The following is a 21,207-nucleotide window of genomic DNA, read 5'->3' on the forward strand; positions in this document are numbered from 1 at the left end:
GAGCAACTCAGGCTGAAACTTGGCCCCTAAGGAAGAGCAGTAGGCGTGGGAGGGGGTAAAAATGTAAGGGGTGGGAAATAGGGGATAAAGTCCCAATAAGGATTTCTCTCAACATGGCCATATCTCCAAATCTTTTTGGAATATGACTGCATATATATAGTTGCTGGTGTTTCATGGTTATTGTGTGTGGAAGGTTGTTTTGAGAAATATTGTTCATGACCCTTGCAGGTTTATTTCAGACGGGAGGGTTGTTTGTATATATATATTGTTGCACATGCTTGTGGGTTATTATTTCCAGGGTTGCTGGTTCATTGATACACAGTTGCTGATCATGGTTCTGTGTTGTGCTCGTTGAGGACACACTCTTGTTGAAATCAATAAATGAATGATTTGACCTTTGGATTATTGTGTTGCATATACTTTGGGATTTTCAGGGTGCTGCGTGATGAGTTCAGCACAAAGCGATGGCACTATGATGGGCACTCGCCAGGTGCTGCATCATTCATTCGAATCGCTACACGATGAGGTGCTGACACGAAGCTCTTGCAGCGGCAACAGTCTCATGCACGTTGCCTCCTCCGTGGCTGCTGCTCCTTCTCCTGGTCTGCATTGCCATGCTGCGCCTCCTGATCATCCTCATCATCTTCCTCCTCCTGAGGTGGAGCTGCCCTTCCCGGTGCCAATAACTGGGCCCCCATAATGGCCAGGTTGTGCAGCATGTTGCAGACAATGGTAAAGATGGAGACTCGATCAGGGGAGTACTGAAAGGTCCCTCCAGAGCGGTCAAGGCAGCGGAACTGCTGCTTCTGCAGCCTGATAGTCTGTTCAACGATGTTCCTGCTGGCGGCTTGGCTTTCGTTGTAGCGCTGCTGAGCAGGGGTGGTGGGGTTGCAGAGGGTGGTCATCAGCCAGGTGGCCTTGTTGCCGAGCAGCCAGCCGCGCCCTTCATGCAGTGGCTGGAACAGTCGTGGCACAGTGCTCTCCCGCAGGATGAAAGCATCATGGCTGCTGCCAGGATAGCTGGCATTCACAGCGAGGATGATCTGCCTGTGGTCGCACACCAACTGGATATTCAGTGAATGGTAGCCCTTGCGATTGCAATACACCTCTGCACTCTGGGGTGGGGCCTGCAATGTCATGTGAGTACAATCAATGGCGTCCTGAACCATGGGGATGCCCGCTATCTTGGTGAAGCCACATGAGCGTTTCTCCTGTTTCACCATCGACATGCTAAAGCTGATGTAGTCCATTCGCCTGCTGTATAGAGTGAATGTGACCAGGCAAATGCAGCAATGTACAGCAAATTGCAAGATGTTGTCGATATCCCCACCTGGAGCCCGGAAGGAGCCGGTAACGTGGAAGCCCAGCGCTACTGTGACCGTCACTGCTACTGACAGCGAAGTCCTGGCCTCTAGGTCTGTGTGCAGGAGGTGGCAGAGCTCGGTGACCACCTCCTTGTGGAACCACAGCCTTCTTAGGCTCTGCTCCTCCGACATATTGATGTAGGAGAAATGCTCCCGAAAAACCCTGTGGGGTGAGGGTTAGGCCTCCTGTCCCAACCTCTGCTGCCTCTCCTCATGCTGGCCCCACATTGCCCATATGCCTTATCTGCAGCCAGCACTTACCAATTAATCGCTGCAGGCCAACGCGGTGTGCCCCCATCAAAATGCAGAGGTTAAAACGGCTATTTACTGGTAAGTGTAACTAATCACCAGCTGCAGCAAGTTAGGCACTGTGCTCGCATAATACATAGCACTCACTGTGACTTCTGTGATCTGTTTGTTCATTCATTTTAATAACGACCCAGCATCGCTCCACTCAGGTATGAACCCCTGCTTTCTGTGGCGAGTTCAGCAGTCGGTAAGTGAGGCGCAAAAACCGAAGTTCGCATCCGGGGTGCTGGCAAGGTGTTGCACGTGTACTCATGTCACGATTTGCCCGGAGTTAAAGGGTGAAGCGGTAATTGTTAGCGCCGCTGTTAAAAGTCAACCGAATTTCGCAACATGCTCTAAAATTGCCGAACCCGGGTGCTAAGCCATGAGCGGCACGTTACCGCCACTCTAGGGTGGTGCTAACCAACCGAATTTTGCACCCTATGTCTTTACTTATACTGATTTCTTTATGTTCCTCATTCTCTCTAAACCCTTGGTTCCCTATTCTGTCCGGGATGATTTGTGTCTTCTAATGCGAAGGCAGATACAAAGGCCGTGATTTTGGCTACCGAGGCAGGCTCGCTGTGGTCGGGGTCTGCAGCGAGTTCCCGGCCTGCTGTCGGCTCCAGCCCACTCTGTTGAAGTGATTTTACGATGATTGGGCTTGGTAAGTCCACCCAGCGAGATTCCTGGCCAATTAAAACTAAGCGGGTCTGATGATGTAATTTGATGACTCGTCATCAGCCAGTCTCCTTAAAGGGACCATGCCCACATTGATTTTGACAGTTGTGCTGTCAATGTTCTACAGCATTGAGGTGCTGCAAACACTGACAATTACTGCACAAAGGTGCACGGCTGCACCGAGGCTCTCCCATGACGCTCTCCATATGGAATCACAGCACACAGGGAGGTGCTCTTCCCTTCCGATGGAAACTCCCATATGCTGCAGTTGGAACACACCACCTGCACTGCAATCTCTATTTAACCTTATTTTATTTATAAAACTCGTTTTTTTTCATTTGATTATTTTTAGTTTTAACTTTTAGTTTTATTTAGTTAATTTAGTTAAGTGATTAATTCAATAACATTATTTAATACTCTCCCAGTTCTGAATTTAATACATTTACCTAACCTGGAGAGCAAAAGATCTGACATACTCACCAACCAATCACCAACCTGCTGTCCTGTGACATCAGTCGTTGATTTTTGCTGTTGTTTTTGAATTTGTATGTACTGCCGCTCCTCCTGTTGCTGCCGCTTGGGTCCGATCTGCCCGAGGCCTTCTCTCCGGCAATGGTAAGGAGCATGGAGGAGTCCGCCTCCAACATTGTATAGAGCACAACACACGCCATGGAGTCCATCATTTCCGGTCTGCAGACGGTGGTGGACTCCCAAAAAGACCGTGTGGATCCAGACCTCCTGCCGCGTGTCGTGGGCGATGTAGCAGCTTCCATTGCAGCACAGGTGGAAGCAACGCAGCGTCTTAGTGCTGTAATGCAGAAAATGGTTGGTGGCATCGAATTTCAGACTGCTCTCATGCAGTCTCAGCTGGATGTCACGTGTGCTCTGGCTGCTGCCATCGCCGCTGGGTCTACCACAGTCAACTGGGGATCGCACAGTGTCGCAGCAGGCCACCAATCTGTGCTCCATTAGGTTGGTGGGGATGCTGAGGTGCTGCCCCGGAGGAGTGGCAGTGGGTCAGTGGAGCAGGAACCTGCTGTCCTCTCTCAGGATGACAGCATTCCTGATCCCACCACTGCCACTCTGCCATTGCACTTGATGCTGCCTGTCATCCAGCCATCCCAGACTGCCGCCACCCAACCTGAGGTGGTGCAGTCTACAGCCGGGCCTCTCAGGCCAAGAGCTGGTCGAAGGCTTCTTGCAAGGCCATCTATAGTCTCTGGCCCTGACACTCAGCAGCCTTCCACCAGCCATGCTGCAGCCACAGGTGGCACAATGCAATGGAGCTCCAGAATAGGTAAAGCCAGTTTTAAGAGGGGTATAAGGTATTGCACAAGGGTGATTCTTAAATATAATTTTTGTTTGATCGTGCTAAATGTTATGAGATAATTTTTTATTGAAATGTTGCATATTTGGTGGTGTCTCTCATTTCAGTTTTGGGGGTCTGGTATGAAAGTGAAAATTGATGTACTGATAGGGCCATGCAACCGGGAAGTGGGCTGGAACTCACTGGATCTGAAGTCTGATGAGACGGTCGCAGACTGCCCTTGCAGAATGGCAATTGAGTGGCTGCCTCCTCCATTGTTGGTGTTGCTGCTCCTGCTCCTCCTCATCCTCCTCATTGTCCTCATCCTGCTCTTCCTCTTGCTCCTCACCTGCTCCTCCTCTTCCTGCTCCTGCTCCTCTTGAGGTGGTGGAGCTATGCCTGGTGGCAATGGCTGCACGCTCGTGATGGCGAAATTGTGCAGCATACCGCAGACAATGACAAAAATGGACACCTGCTCAGCTGTGTACTGGAGGACACCTCCCAAGCAGTCAAGGCAGCGGAACCATTGCTTGAGTGCTCCGATGGTCTGCTTATTGATGTTCCTGGTGACAGCATGGCTCTCATATGAGTGTTGGGGTTGTGGAGGGGAGTCATGAGCCTGGTGGAAAGCAGATAGCCCTTGTCTCTGACCAGCCAGCCATGAGCTTCCTGTGGTGGCTGGAAGAGAGCTAGCTCGCCAGTCTGGCACAGGATGAATGCATCGTGGCTGCTGCCAGGATAGCGGGCATTGACGGTGAGGATTTGCTGTGTGTGGTCACCAACTGCACATTTAGTGAGTGGTAGCCTTTGCGGTTAAGGAATACCTCAGGATTGTGATGCGGTGTCCTCAAAGTGACATGGGTGCAGTCAATGACGCCCTGCATCATGGGGAAGCTCGCTGTCCTGGCAAAGCCACATGCGCACTCATGCTGCTTCTCTCTACTCATGAGGAAGAAAATGTAGTCCCTTCTCCTTCTGTACAGAGCATTGTTACCTCACGGATGCAGCAATGGACGGCAAACTGGGAGATGTTGGAGATATCTCCTGTTGGTCCCTGGAGTGATCCATTGGTGCAGAAATTGAGTAAGAAGGTGTCCTTGACTGCCACTGAGAGAGCCGTCCTCACCCTGGTCTGAGACTCAAGGTCTAGTTGCATTAGGTGTCAGAGCTCTGTGACCACGTCCTTGCTGAAACACAATTTTTGAATACACTATTCCTCAATGAAATTGACAAAGGAGAACTGCTGCCACAATACCCTAGGAGGGTAATGTCTCCTGTTGAGAGCTCTGTTGGGCCTCCTCTCTCTGGCCACATTTTGCTATCTTTCTCTTTGCCGAAGTTGCCTCCAACGGTGACATCAGAGCACGAGGTCAAATGCCAACGTCCCCCATGAAATGATATAAATGTTGGACTTCCATATCTGCCCTCAATGAAAGTCACGAATCTTTAACAGCCAAAATACTCCTTCAATTGGAAATCGCTGAAATCTGTCAAAACACCTGTTTGCCTATGTGGAAGTGAGCAGCAATCATCATTGGCCGACTAAAAATTTGCCTGAGCTGGCGCCTTTAAATAGAGCTCTTCCAGCCGACAACTGACTAAAACACGACAGCTGAAGCAGTCATTGTCAGTGTCAGACAGTAAAATAGGGGACAAGAGCGAATTTACCTTCAGGGGCGGTAACGCAATGCTGCGCACAGCGATGATCATCACCGGGCGCAGCAGAGCGGGGCGCTACGTGTTAGCGATGCCGCAAAACTCCCGCCAATTTAGTGGGAGGCGCTGTTCTCACCGCACCGGGCGAAATCTCATTTCACCATGTTTGCGTCCCCCCCGGGGGCAGGAGGTGCAATGTATCCTAATTTCACCCCCAAAGTTCTTCACACAAATATTGATCAAAATGTACAATGTACTTATGAAAACAATGCTGGATGGTACAATAGGAGAACAGTAAGGTCTTTCTGGATGGATGGGCTGAATTGCCTTCTGCATCCATATCTATCTTCTGATAGAAAAATTAGATGTGTAGTTATTAGCTCCTGCAATAACTGATTTACAGGCCTGACCTATAAAAGATAATAAATAGCTAGTGCTGAACTGGAATGCCATAATTCAATCAAACTGTACTGATAACATTATATCCATGAGAGAGAAGCTTGTATCATTTCTGAATGTCAGCAGAGCCCCCGAGGTTAAGTTTACTTCTGCCTATTACTGTAGAATGCAGCATATAGGCTGTACAGGTGTATAAATCAATTAGTACAATCTAATTGATAAATGACCTACCTCTGCCTCTTCCCTTAATGAGCATTTGTCAAATGCACATAAAACCAACAAAGCACCAAACATCAAAGTTTCTGAAAAAAGTCACAGGCAGCAATAGTGCTCATCACCTGCTGGACTGCAAAATGGAAAATCCCAACCCATTCACCTCTCTCAGCATCTGAAGGACCATTAGAAAAAATTCAAGGTGTTGGCAACATACCAGTCACATCCCTGCAACATGTGATTCTTCACCTTAGAGATTAAATAAATAGGCCCTGTGCAATTTGTAGGATGATGGTTTCGTCCTGGATTAATTTGTAGCGGGCAAGAACAATTAGTTAACACTACCGGCTACCTCTCAGAGTTCGACACTGGAAAATAATGACAAGACACCAATAAGTATAGTTCCCACTTTGCGTGGCAGTCTTTACTGAGTCTGATCAACCTGTTATCAACACTGCACCTATCAGTCTGTCCCTTGAGCTGCTAAGCTACATTATAGTTACCAGTTTCTCAGTTCCCTGCGTGCTCACGATTGTCCCAGTGGTCCGTGTCATGATGCGCATTTTCTGATCACTGACCGGGTCACCCCGGCTTGACGGCAGCCGTGTTCCCACTTATCTTTGAGTCTCTGCCTCAGTTTCCCTGCATTCTCACGATCAACCCGGTGGTCTGACGGATTTGTGGAGCTCAACTTCTGATGACTGACCACATCATCCCTCTCTGACAACTGCGGGCTGCTGTTCCATCATATGTGAGATTTGTCCGCCTTTTCTCAGGTGTTGTTTCCATGGCTACCTGACACCCATCGAATCCTTCCTTTGATCCAACGATGATCTATCTTCCATGAGCAGGCATTTATCACTTCGGAAACTGGTTTATTGTCTAGTCTAGCGCTATCATGGACCTCACTGTGTTTCATTCTAGTTCTTACATAGTTAGTATCGGTGTTTACATTTCTACAAAAGATTTCTTATAGAAGGATTGTATCTATTATGTTGGCCTTTCTCTTCTGATTACAATTTGTGTGGTTTTACATTTCCACAAAAGGTTTCTTACAGGGGTTTCTCTACAGGGGTTTCTCCTCGTTAGCACAGAGTAACATTAAGCATTTTAAACAAGAGTCTCCAGGAATTCTTACATATTACAGGAAGTCAGTATTTACAGCTTTCGTGTTTTACATTAAGCATTTTATACAAATGTTTAAAAAGGTTAATCACAGAGTTCGATTTCCTGGGCCTTACACTGAGCGCCTTATACAGAAGTTTTCTTTTGAAAGTTATTACTTATTTTCAAAAGTGAGATTTTCAAGCCCTACATATTACTCAAATTTTAAACTTTTTGTAACGTGGTGCATATTGATATTTTGAAAAGCTGTCAGTGCAGATAAGAATAGTACAGATACAATTTCGTCCCCTGCGATTAGGAATATATATTAATGAGTATCCTGTTATATCTGCTGTACCCAGTAATGGCATGAGAAATGAACAGTCGTAGTAGTAGCCTAATTCTGTTGGAAAGTTCCCCTTAAACACTATCTGTGTCGTGATCATTTTTTGCATTTGTCCTTGTACTTTATAAAATGTGACTTTGGTGGATTGATATAAGCTACAGACATAATTTTGATATTTAACTATGGATTGTCAAATTTATCATTTGTGAAATGAAGCATTAGACTTGAAAGGCACTCACTCCTTAAAAGCAATATTACTTTTTCAAGTAAATCTTTCAATTGTCAAACTACTGAGATCCCATCAGAGCTATAATGCATCTGTCAAATGTTAGTTCATTAAAATGTAAAATCCTTCAAGCAAGCACCACTCTCAAAAGTGGCATCCATGCTTTCGTGCAGAAATAATTAAGAGCGATAATTATGTGAATTGTGCATTTATTTAATTAGCTACAGGAAGTAATATCCTGTCTTTTCACACAGATGCCTTCATCTGAATTGCTAAAATAATTAATTATCTAAATGAAAACTAAGAACAGGAAGAATTAAATCAGCACATCACACATTCTTATCAAGCTGCAGCTGCAAGGTTTTTTTTGGCTTAAAGATTTTTTGACTTAACTGTAGGTACAAAGGATTATTGCAATGATTGGCATGCTGCTAAAGGTTTTTGTAATGTACTTGCTTCATGGGTTCTTTGCTTAAGAATTCATAGCATCACATTGTTATTAAGAACTAGTTGGTTCATTACAAAGTTTTAACAATCACACTAAGCATTAGTGGGTGGGGATTTACTTTTCCTGCTCTTTTTCACTGACAAGGAAATACGCATTGTTAACAATTGGCTGGCTGCATACTATCCAGATAAAAAGACCTAGAAATGTGTTGCCACAGCACCCATTTTACAGGCATGCCCATCATATTGGAAAAGGCTGAACGAAAGGCATCTAGGGCACATGCCTGAAACAGGCGCTAGGCCCTTCATATATGCATATAGTGGGTTTAATTGCTGTTTAAGAAATCCTTCCAGAAATTGGGCTTCCCACATTGACCTGTTGTTTTCAGCATAACAAAGTCTACATGAGGCCTAACCAGTGGTCCTTGAAGAGACTGGTGGAGGCTGTCACCGAAATTGACCTTTTTTTTAAAGGAGGTGCTTCTCCGTGCTCCTCAGCAGTCCCGAAGACCACTGGTGGCCTCCACTCAAACTCTCCTGATCCCCTCGCCCTGCTCAAAGATGCTGCTGGTGATGCAGCAGCCCAAATTTTCAATGCGCTTCGACGGCAAGGTGCTAAGGACACAGAGTAGGTGTCCGCAGCTCGCCTGTCTAATTTAGGTGAGGCCCAAGGCCCAATATCAATTGTGCCTTTCCTGACCCAATGCATGGATTGTTCCCTGTGCCCAGTTCTTACTGGTAGGTCAGCACTAAGTGTTCAAGTCTCACACCAGAGACTTGAGCACCAAATCTAGGCTGACAATCCCGTGCCGTGCTGAGGGAGTGCTGCATTGTCGGAGGTGCCATCTTTCAGATGAGACATTAAACCTCTCAGGTGGACGTAAACGATCCCATGGCACTATGTCGAAGAAGAGCAGCAGAGTTCTTTCCAGTGTCCTGGTTAATATTTACCCCTTAACCAATATCACTAACACAGATGATCTGGTCATTATCATATTGCTGTTTGTGGGACCTTGCTGTACACATATTGGTTGCCACGTTTCCTACATTACAACAGTGACTACATTTCAAATATACTTAATTGGCTGTAAAGCACTTTGGGATGCTCTAAGGTTTTGAAAGATGCAAGTTCTTCCTGTATTTCTCTGTTCAATTATTTCAATGTTTCAGCCTGAAGGAAATTCACGAAGTTACAACTTCAGATTCCTGCACTGCTGTTTGCATTCCTTTAATGGCCGTTTGAAGAGAACAAGCTCAACCATAAGTAGAAATTCCAGATTTAACCTCCAGCCAGTGAGGTTAGACAGCATTTAATGTGGCTAAAATTCCAGCCTTGTCGGGTCCGTATGGAATACGTACAGATCTGGCAAGGCCCTGCAAAAGCCGTTTTTTGGCGCGCAATGCATATGCGCTGAAAACCAGCTTTTCCGATCTGCCAAGGTTTGGCTTGACAGATCTTCTGCATCCCCACAGGGAGGACATTCGCGCGGGAGAGATTGGGCTATTTGCCCAACTCTTGCCCAGCGAATGTCCATAAAACTCTTGCGTGTTGTAAAAGCAGGCGTATAGCCTACTTTTACCAGTGTAAGAGTTTTAAAACATATAAAAATAAAATTTAAGTACACATTTTTAGGTTAAAAACCCTGTCCACTAAAGTAAGTTTATTTTAAACCCTATTAAAACACCTAAAAAATGTTTTAAAAAAATATTTTTTTCTAAAACATTTAATTAACTTTAATTTCAATTAATTTTAATTGTGAGATGTTTTTTTTTATTTTTTCAGTTGTGTTTAATGTGTTTTGGTTTTTTTCTCATTGATAGCAATAAGAACTTGGAGACACGGCGTTCTCATTGCTATCAATGAGAATACTGTACCTTGATTGGTTGTCCAGTCACACGTGACTCCACCTTCTGCGGGCGAACCTCGAGGACAGGACGCGCTCCGAAGCGCGGGAAGAGAAGGCCTCGCACAGGAATCGCAGGTGCCTCCGGGGCCTCCAGGTAACTTTGTAAAAAATTCTTGAGTCGGAGGCGTTCGTCCGAAGGAAGCCTCCGACCCAAATTTCAGGCCCATTACCTTTCTTCTGGTGTGTTCGCTATTTATTTAAATAAAAGAAAGAAAGACTTGATTTATATAGCACCTTTCACGACCACCAGAGTTCTCAAAGCACTTTACAGCTAATGAACTGGAGCATCAACCTAGATTTTTTTGTGCATAAGTCCCTGGAGTGGGATTTGGACCCACAACCTTCTGACTCAGAGGCAAGAGTGCGACCTACTGAGCCACAGCTGACACTGGCTCTTTATTTATGCTGCTGCTGTAAACAAAAGGTGCTTCTTAAACACACACTGGTCATAATACAAAGAATAGCACAGCTGAGCTAGGGAACAACATGGGTACATATTCCTGCACAAATATTAATGCTGCTTCATGGTGATCTGACCTGAAGGAACTCCCTCTGGGATTGTTCTATTAAGTGTATTCACCGGATCAGTGAAGGTTAAGGGCAGATCTGCTGGCAGCATGCAAAATGTTGAAAATGTTTGAGGAGGTAAATACTAAAAGATAGGGGGCAATTTTAGCTTTGAAGAGAGGTTGGGGGTGGGGGAGGATTAAATTCAGCGGAAATGTCAGCAGGTCCACAAACCAGCCTCAACTTCCGGGTTTAACTCGGGCGTGTGTTGCTGCGGTAACCGCCTCCGGAGAGGCGGGTCAGTGAATTGAATATTTCAATGAGTGTATCCCAACGATAGATGCCGGTTAAACGATAACCGGCATTTAAATTCAATAGCACATCCAAGGGCCTCCCGGGCTTGCTGAAACGGAGGTGAGAAGACTGAAAGGCAATTAATAAAATATTCATTCATGGGACGTGGGCGTCACAGGCACTCAGAGAATCCTAGAATCCTAGACATTTATAGGCCATTTCAGCCCATCGTGTCAGCGCCGGCCAACAAGAGGCTATCCAGCCTAATCCCCCTTTCCAGCTCTAGGTCCGTAACCCTGTAGGTTACGGCACTTCAGGTGCACATCCAAGTACTTTTTAAATGCGGTGAGGGTTTCTACCACCCTTTCAGGCAGTGAGTTCCAGATCCCCTCAACCCTCTGCGTGAAGAAATTTCCCCCCAAATCCCCTCTAAACCTTCTACCAATTACTTTAAATTTATGCCCCCTGGTTGTTGACCTCTCTGCTAAGGGAAATAGGCCCTTTCTATCCATTATATCTAGGCCCCTCATAATTTTATACAACTCAATGAGGTCTCTCCTCAGCCTCCTCTGTTCCAATGAAAACAAATCCAGCCTATGTAATCTGTCCTCATAACTTAGATTCCCCACTCCCGGCAACATCCTCATAAATCTCCTCTGTGCCCTCTCTAGTACAATCACGTCCTTCCTATAATGCGGTGCCCAGAACTGCACAGTACTCCAGCTGTGACCTAACAAGTGTTTTATACAGTTCAAGCATAAACCCCCTGCTCTTGCATTCTATACCTCGGCTAATAAAGGAAAGCATTCCGTATGCCTTCTTAACCACCTTATCTACCTGGCCTGCTACTGGCAAGGCCAGTATTTATTGCACATCAGTAATTGCCCTTGAGAAGGTGGTGGTGAGCAGCCATTTCAGAGGGCAGTTAAGAGTCAACCACATTGCTGTGGGTCTGGAGTCGCATATAGGCCAGACCGAGTAAGGACGGCAGGTTTTCTTCCCTCAAAGGACATTAGTGAACCAGATGGGTTTTTACGACAATCAAGTAGTTCCATGGTCACCATGATACTAACTTTCTTAACTCCAAATTTTTAGTTAATTAACCGAATTTTAACCAGCTGCCGTGGTGGGATTTGAACTCTGGATTCTAGGCAAGACCATGAAGAAGCTCTTTCCCACTAGTAGGGAAGAAAGCAGCTGTAAGTACTGAGTAGTTATTGCAGGATTTCCATGAGTTTTAATCAGCCCCTCAATTGCTGTTGTGTTCTCGGGTTGCTTTCAATGGCGAGATTCAGGAAGCCCGGGAAACCCATGGATGCGATGTTAAACTTAAAAGTGTGTTGAAATATCACTCCAATTGAGCAATTAGCATATGTTAATAGGCAACCCATCTATCCTGAGGGTGTTACGTTCATCCAGCCTAACACGCCCAGGTTAAACGCGGAAGTCAAATGGTTGGAGTCGGCTTCCCCACGTGGCAGTGATGTGCAGGCCTACCCGCATTCAAACCCACACATTAGAATTCCCCCATTTAGTCACAAGAACAAGTTAAGGTGTCTATCATCCTATTTAAGGTGCTAGACATATTGGTATCAGAGTCTGCACGGCCGTGCTCAAGGCCTCCATGGACTCACCTGATTGATGCTCCACGGAGATGACCACTCTATGTATGGAAGAAGACATCCTCACAATGGCCAGCTAGACTCCTCCATTCTCTCCGCAGTTGTGGACAGTGTGCTTGGAAAGCCAGCCAGCATGTCTTTGATTTTCTGTTGCCCTTAAATGATTACCTTTTAAGCAATACCCCCTGGGTACAGCATCTGTGTCCAGCTGAGCAGAGCTAGGAGAGGGTATGCACCCTCTGACACGGACTATCCACAGCTGTCGTTGCACCACTGTCGGCTCTTACTCACTTATACTCTCCGAGCCCCCAGGTGAAATCCTAATGATCTGCCAAGCTTGACCCACCGAAGTGCAAGTACCTGTGATGGTGCACGGTGAGCATGGGTTGTGTGACAGTGAGCATGGGTCATGTGATGGTGCACGATGAGCATGGGTTGTGTGACGGTGCACGGTGAGCATGGGTCATGTGACGGTGCACGGTGAGCATGGGTCGTGTGACGGTGCATGGTGAGCATGGGTCTGGTGAGGGTCCTCGGTGAGTATGGGTCCTGAGACGATGCACAGTGAGCATGGGTCTGGTGAGGGTCCTCGGTGAGTATGGGTCCTGTGATGGTGCATGGTGAGCATGAGTCATGTGATGGTGAGCATGGGTCTGGTGAGGGTTCTCAGTGAGCATGGGTTGTGTGACGGTGCATGGTGAGCATGGGTCTGATGAGGGTGCACGGTGAGCATGGGTCGTGTGACGGTGCACGGTGAGCATGGGTCGTGTGAGGGTGCACGGTGAGTATGGGTCGTGTGACGGTGCACGGTGAGCATGGGTCGTGTGAGGGTGCACGGTGAGTATGGGTTGTGTGACGGTGCATGGTGAGCATGGGTCTGATGAGGGTGCACGGTGAGCATGGGTCGTGTGACGGTGCACGGTGAGCATCGGTCGTGTGATGGTGCACGGTGAGCATGGGTCTGGTGAGGGTGCACGGTGAGCATGGGTCGTGTGAGGGTGCACGGTGAGTATGGGTTGTGTGATGGTGCACAGTGAGTATGGGTCGTGTGACGGTGCACAGTGAGTATGGGTCCTGTGATGGTGCAAAGTGAGTATGGGTCGTGTGATGGTGAACATGGATCGTGTGATGGTGCACGGTGAGTATGGGTTGTGTGATGGTGCACGGTGAGTATGGGTTGTGTGATGGTGCACGGTGAGTATGGGTCGTGTGATGGTGCACGGTGAGTATGGGTCGTGTGATGGTGCACAGTGAGTATGGGTTGTGTGATGGTGCACAGTGAGTATGGGTCGTGTGACGGTGCACGGTGAGTATGGGTCGTGTGACGGTGCACGGTGAGTATGGGTCGTGTGATGGTGCACGGTGAGTATGGGTTGTGTGATGGTGCGCAGAGGGTATGGGTCGTGTGATGGTGCACAGTGAGTATGGGTCGTGTGATGGTGCATAGTGAGTATAGGTCGTGTGATGGTGCACGGTGAATATGAGTCCTGTGATGGTGCACGGTGAGGATGAGTCTGGTGAGGGTCCATGGTGAGCATGGGTCGTGTAACGGTGCACAGTGAGTATGGGTCCTGTGACGGTGCACGGTGAGCATGCACCCTCAGGAGTAATCAGATCCTCTGACGATTCATCATCCTAGAGCTCCACTGGCTGCTGTGATACGCCTGAACGCCTGGCTGAGAGAAAAGACATGAGTTAGTACTGGCACGGTAAGACAGTTGCAACTTAGCATTATGAAGATGAACATATTTCACTTGCTACTGAAATCAAGTCAACATGACTGAGTGCTGTATGACATATGGGGCACTGATATTTAATTGTGCTATCCGGTAGCTGGGAGGTCCCAACCTCTCCATCTCCAGATCACCAACTCTTGCCACGCATCCTTTGTTGCAGGAACAGATTTCTTCCTCCGGTTACCAGGGATGAGAATTTCTCTCCGGCTCGTCACAGCACCCAGCAGTACATCAAGCAATGCATCGTAAACTCGAGGCACAACCCTTGACCGTCCTGAATCCATGATGAAACTTCTCCCTCTTTTTGTGCAAACTCCTAACTCCTCCAAATTCCATCTTTTTGATTGGCCCTTTAAATATTCCAGTTGAGATTTGTGACATGCAGGTCCTCACCACGCCCATTATCGCGCCTTCGTCGCCAAACCCGGAACAAATATAATTTGGTGGCTGCGTTAAAATACAGACCGGCGCGCTGAAAGATCTTGATATCGCACTCCTCCCACTCCGAGCGAGCCTCACAGTTGTTACCGGGGCCATTATTTTCACTTGTTGGTGAATTGGTAACAAAGTGCCATATATTTAGAATTTGTGCTGGAAGAAGCTTTTTCCATACAGTGATTATTAGAAGAGGGAATGGATTACCGGAAGAGACGACTGAAGCTGTGTCAATCACAACCTTTAACAGCAAACTGGATAAACACATGAAGAGTAATATTAAAGGTTATATGGATTGAATCATGGAATATTAAAGCGCAGAAAAAGCCCATTCAGCCCAACAGATTTGTGCCCGCATTTCTTCTCTGCTTCAGCCTTCAGGTTAAATTTTCATCTTCACAACCTGAGCTTGTGGAGTGGATTACCTACCTTTTGTAGAACTTGCTCAATATTCAACAGGATGAAAATCAGGCAGGTTCCACACTGGACTGGTGATCCCTTCTGTCAGATTACCCCGAGGTGGTAACATTTACTCCCTCTAGTCTAATTTCACGCTCCTGCTTGCTCCCCACACCCTTTAATATTTCCCATTCAGCCTCTCAAGCCAGTTCCGCCATTCAATTAGATCATAGCTGATTAATAGGCAGGAATTATTATATCGGTTGTGATGCTCGGACACTTTGCAGTGAAAGGACATTTCTTAATTCAGCAGTTATTTTAAAGGGATAAATCTAATAGTGGTGGATGTTTTTAATGCAGAAATTCCATTGTGATCCTCATAGAGTTAACTTCCCTTGCAAAAGATTTCCGTTAAGATTTCTCGATGAGGTGACAGTCTCCTAGGAGATTTTCACAGCTTTTGAGAGTTTTCATTTCACATTTTTGTTATGGGTTACTCAGTTCATTATCTTTGGTATTTTAACATGCCTCAAACACTTAGGTGCGTGCCTGTCATCCATTTCAGTCTGCTTCACCCAGTTCACTGTGAATCTTGTTCCCGCAGCTTTATGCCTTACTCAGTTCAGCATGCGCCACATCTATTTCTGAGTGCTTACCCCTGTTAACTTTGAGTTACATCAATTTCCTTATGGCTCAGGTCAGTGTGATTTACTTATAACACATTTTGTTCATTGTGTGATGCATCCACTTCTGTATGCTTGACGTGATTCAGTATTTGTGTTCATTCCATTCCTGTACGCCTCACTCAGTTTGGTGTGTGGTACATCCATTTCTTTATGCTTCATGCACTTCAGTGTCTGTGTAAGTCTTGCTTGTGCTGAGTACCAGTGCTGTAATCCAGGTTGAGTAATCAAATCGATGCTGGCAGATTGACTGAATCTATAAGGACTTAGAGCTCAATTTTCCCCAGTCATTTGCGCCATTTTTTTTGTGCGCGCCGTTTTTTCTGCCGTATTGCGCCGGCCTAACTGACTAGTTACGATTTTTCGAGGCCAGTTTTTTTTTTACGTTCCCTCATGTTTGCGCCGGTTTTTTCAATTGTTCGCAGTTTGGCCAACATTTTTTCCTCCTAGGTCGGCGTATCTGGCCACTCCCGGAAAACCTTCTGGGCACGTCAGAAAACCAGCACACATTGACAAATCGGCGCTGAAAGGCGCCATTGTTTTTAAATCAAAGATGTTGGAGGGAGTCAAGAACACTGTCAAAATCAATAATAAAATTCAACATTTTTACCTGTCAAAGTAGAAGTGCAAATTTGTTGGATTCAGAAGTTTTCTCTTTTTTTACTCACTCACACGCCACCACCAAATGTTTTGAAGCAGGGCTGGAGGGTCGTAGGTTTGGCCGGCAGAATTGACCCCACGCCCAGACACAGGGGCTCGGGGCTGGGCTACAAAACAAGCCCGGTGGGGTGGGGGGAGAGAGAGAGAGCGAGGTGCCAATCGGAAGCCTTCTGCACTGAAGACTGCAATGAGTGGCGGGGGGGGGGGCAGAGAATGGGAGAAGTCACAAGACTCCAATTAGTTAAGGGGGGGGAGAGAGAGGAGAAATCACAAAACCTTTGGGTGTGGTCCATCCATACAGACCTTGGGGAGAGAGAGAACTGCGAACCTGTCCTGTCTGTCTGCTTTCCTGCTGTTTTGAGCTGCTTTCAAAGGCTAAAGTTAAGTATGGGGGCAATACTGACAATGCCATACCTTGTGCGAGCCTTCTGTATCATGGTGCTACGTAGGAGATAATTGATTCGACTTTATCGCATCAGGAACATCAGAGCCCGTAGGGCGCTGGGCAAGAGGCCTTAGCCACCTTGGGTATATCGAGACAGGTGTTCGTACCTGCACCTGAGTGATGCAGACTGTATCAGAAGGCGCGTTTCCGCAAAGAAGTTGTAAGTGAGATCTGCGATTTGGTCAAAGCAGACCTGCAACCTAGAAGCATCAGGCTTTGTCAGTTGAAGTGAAGGTTACAGCTGCACTTTCATTCTATGCCTCCGGATTGTTTCAAGCTAAAACTGGGGATGTGTGTGCCATCTCTCAACATGCAACACTTGGCTGCATTCGCCAGGTGACTGCTGCACTGTGTGCGTGGAGGAATGACTTCATAAAGTTCCCCATGACCGCCCAAGCAATCCATGACAGGGCTGTGGGCTTCTCCAGGATTGCTGGCTTCCCAAAGGTAAAGGGCTGCATTGATTGTACCTACATCGCCTTGCGAGCACCTTTGGAGGATTCCGAGATCTATAGGAACAGAAAAGGCTTCCACTCCACTAATATACAGCTCGTGTGTGACGACATGCATCATATCATGTCAGTCGATGCAAGATACCCTGGGAGCACCCATGATGCCTTCATCCTATGCGACAGCGTTATATCTGCCATGTTTCAGCAGCAGCAGCCAAAAAGGTACAGCCTCACCACCTGGCTCATGACGCCGCTACGCGTAACACGGACGGAAGCTGACCGTGAATGCAACATGTCGCACATTGCGATGTGCAGCATCATAGAGAGGACCATTGGCATCTTGAAACAGGGTTTCCGATGCCTGGGCCATTCCGGAGGCTACTTGTTGTACTCCCCTGAGATTGTCGGTCAGTTCACTGTTGTGTGCTGCATGCTGCATAACTTAGCCATCATGAGGCAGCAGCACCTGCGTTGAGAGTGACTGATGATAATGATGTGGAAGATGCAGATGACGAACAGGAGGAGGTGCAGGACGAGGATGAGGAAGCCATGCAAGTCCCTGAGGCCAGAGCATGACGACGGAGGAGGGCGGGCCATCATGCCCCTTTAACGATTGCTCGAGCCTTGCGCCAGCAGCTCATCCGTGAACGCTTTACTGATGCCTGAGAGCTCAGCGACAACTATTCCACATGGACATGTTTGCTGTTTGGAGCTGTTCCGTAATGTTGTGTTGTGTTAATGGAACATGATTCCGTTTTAATGTAAAATATATTTTATTCAAAAGTTTAACAATGTACTTAACTTACCTTTAATAAAATTATTATTGAATCAAACTTTACTTTAAGATCACTCTTTAAGATCACTTAAAAACTTTAAGATCACTTATAAATTTGTCATTTACATAACTTACAAAAAACTTTTAATTTGAGAACAGTTACAACAGTAACAACAATAATGACAACAACAGCTACACCCATCTCTCCTCCCCTTTATTCTAAGACTGCCCGCTGCGCTCGGTCTTGGACAGTCCACCACCCCTGCCCGCAGGCGGTGGCACAGTGTTTCTAGGCTTGATACCAAGCTTATTCTTTCTAACATCTCGGTACTGCGTACCTCGGGGAGGGGGGGGGCATCGGCGTCAGGCGGCAAGTTGGAGGGCCCGGCTCGGGGCTCTTCAGAGACTGGTGTGGGGTTTGGAGTGGGAGTGACAGCTGATTCTGTCAATGGGCACGGGGTCTGGGCGTGTTCCTTTATTGCAGCAGCTAACTCCAACATGCCGTCCCTCATGCACCCTGACAGTGTCTCAACGACCTGCAACATTCCCTCCCTCATGGTCAGTGATGTGGTTTGCACTACCTCTGACATTCCTTCCCTCATAGCCACTCTTCCCTCACTGATGGTCCCAGATATCATTACCATTTCTCATGTCATTTCTGTTACTTCTCCCGACAGTCCCGCTACCTCATCACGCACCCCACTGATAGTGCCCAGGAATGATCGGGTAAGGTCAATGCTTTCCGCACTCAATGACATCATCTGACCCACATCTGTTAGATCCTGCACCTCAGGAGAGCGCAGTCGAGCTCTCCTTCCCCTCCTCCCCACGGGTGTGCCTTACTGCACCCCACCACTGGGACCCGCAACCTTGGGAGGTGTGAAACCATGGAATGTCCCACCAACACTCAAACCACTAGTCACAGAAGGGGCTGTCACCTCCATGAGTGGCACCTCCTCCAAAGTCAGTACAACAGTGGGAGTTTCATCTCGCTCCATCCCCTCCCCCTTACCCCCATGTTCTTGGTCTGGAGGGTGGGATTGGAAGAGGTTCTCCTCTTCAGGCTCGTCCACATCTGAATCTTCTTCTGCATCGTCAGGGTTGGCCTCAAGTTCTGTCAAATATAACAGAAAAGTCAAAAGGTTAGCAGCAGAGGAGGGGACAGGGTGGGTGGCATAAGTAAGCTCACATCGCAGGCCAGGCAGCAGGCTGATTTGAAGGACCATGATGAATTTGCAGGTCTTACCCTCTCCCTCGAGTGTGGGCCCGGCTTGTGCAGTACTGATTGTTTTTTTCCAGGCAGGACCCACCAAAGCAGCGACCTTCTCTTCCAAGGGTGTCAGTGGGTGCAGATTTGCCGGGCCTCCTCCTGCTCGAGTTCTTTCCCTTTTTTATTATGTGCCACCTTCCTCTGCAAAGATGAAAACCTAAGTTTTTAAAGAGGGTGTCTTTATGCTGGGTCACATGGTCACATTCACAATTGCAATTCCATTGAATAAATGAAAATATTACTTACACTAACTACTTGACCAAAGTCCTGCCACTTCTTTTTACACTGACCTTCAGACCTCGGGGTGGTCACCATTGCACAGTAATCTTCTGCAACTTGGTTCCAGCGTTTCTTCATTTCTTTGATGGCACTTTTATGTGACCTCTGCTAGTGTCCAGCTCCTGCCATCTGGCCTCAATCACAGTAACTAGTGCCTCCACTTCTTCCTGTAAGAAATTCTTGGTCCTTGCACTGCGATGCATCTTGTACTGCTGCAGCTATGATTTTTCCCGTGCTCTCACACAGCACTCAACGTTCTCACACACACAAACTGGCTCTTTAACAACAGCCGATTGCCAACTCGGAGCTGTATTGAGCATGCGCGTCCATTGCAATGACATCAAAAACGTAACTTTTTTTTCCGTGCATGCGCAGAAGGGGCGGCATTGTTTTCCAGTGCAGACAGCAGGCTCCACCCCCCGAGGCGACTGCTGCGCGGCGCCAAACTCGAATTATACATCGGGGAAACTTTGGCAAATTATTTCCGGCGTATTTCTGGCCTAGAAAAACGGGTATAACTCTAGCAATACGCCAGAAAACGGGCTTGGGCAAAATTGAGCCCTTAGTAACTGAATGCACACAGAAAGATTGCATGGAGCAGTTCCATTTATACTGCTTAGCTGCTCAAAAAACAGTATTAAAACCATTTTCTTTGATGTGCATGAACTATGAATACAATTATTACATCCATGCTAATATCGCACATTCTGCGAACAACTGCATAGAACATTGTAAAGTGCTTCAGTTATGGATGAATTCATTTAGGCATATTGGGGAAAATGAAGGCTTTATTTTTTGCTCAACAATTTTCTGTCCTTCACCTTCCCTTTAATCCTGAAGACTCCTTGTTTAATTATGGGTTACATTTCTCCTAGCAATCTCAGCCAAGTAACTACTATTCCTCTGTGAGCAATGCCGTCAACTGTGATTAGGTTATTCAACTGTAGGAGCATGCACACCTCCAGCAGTTGTCACTGGGTAGTATTCAGGAGCATGCAGCAGTGTAAGCAACACATTTAAAATTATACATATGCCTTCCAAATGGTGCCTCTCTCCTGCTTTTTAGGATTCCTTTTGGGCCACAAGCTTCTATGCAGAATTTATGAAAGTGTGGAGCTTATATTTGTAGTGATTCTTATTGCCCTAATCATGACAGATCAGCCATGAGAGGCAGGCTCGAGGGACCAAATGGCCTACTCTTGCTCCTATTCTTATGTTCTTATGCACAGGCAAATCTAGCGGAGTCTGCCACGCTGAAACAAAATTGGAATTCTGATTAATTGTAGAACTTTACTTCACAGTTGTTAGGTTTTTAATCTGGAAGGAAACTCATTTTGAGTCAATGAATAACTTCTCTTAGAAAATGCAGTCACTGGCCGATTGTAACTCCCCTCACCTGGCGGACACCAGTTAAGATGGAATGGAGGACGTTCTTGCCCCTGTCTGACTGCCTAAAATGTTAAATTGCAACAGCAAGGACACTGACACCCATGCCGGCAGGTGCTATTTCAATAGGCAGATTGGATTTCAGTGATGTCATCGGGGCCCTATCTTCTAATTTAACTGGAGGCCTGAGCGGGGGAACAGTGACAGCTTTACTGGCAGGCCAAACCTGCCGGGGTTGGATCGTGGCGCAGATGAGACCCAGGTAGGTACGTTTTTCGAACATTTTTTTAGGATTCCTTTTGGGCCCCAAGCTTTTATGCAGCATTT

At 46.8% G+C, this 21,207-nt stretch overlaps 1 protein-coding gene across 1 annotated transcript; it reads right to left on the bottom strand.

Annotated features, from left to right (window-relative positions):
• Positions 1–560: 560 nt before the first annotated feature.
• Positions 561–1,496, bottom strand: LOC139281535 (putative nuclease HARBI1). The gene is made up of 2 exons (XM_070901702.1): positions 1,032–1,496; positions 561–869 (listed from the first exon to the last, which is right to left on the bottom strand). The coding sequence occupies exons 1-2, from the start codon at positions 1,494–1,496 to the stop codon at positions 561–563; spliced, it is 774 nt and encodes a 257-aa protein (XP_070757803.1).
• Positions 1,497–21,207: the final 19,711 nt, after the last annotated feature.

This window comes from Pristiophorus japonicus, chromosome 15 (genome assembly GCF_044704955.1).
Source record: "Pristiophorus japonicus isolate sPriJap1 chromosome 15, sPriJap1.hap1, whole genome shotgun sequence".
NCBI lineage: Eukaryota > Metazoa > Chordata > Chondrichthyes > Pristiophoridae > Pristiophorus > Pristiophorus japonicus.

What these genes read in the sequence shown, in the direction of transcription:
- LOC139281535 (XM_070901702.1), bottom strand. Translation starts at nt 1,496, where the DNA reads ATGTCGGAGGAGCAGAGCCTAAGAAGGCTGTGGTTCCACAAGGAGGTG. An exon ending in ACAGGCAGATCATCCTCGCT is followed by an intron (nt 870 to 1,031) that starts GTGAATGCCAGC and finishes ACCCCTGCTCAG; the next exon opens with CAGCGCTACAACGAAAGCCA.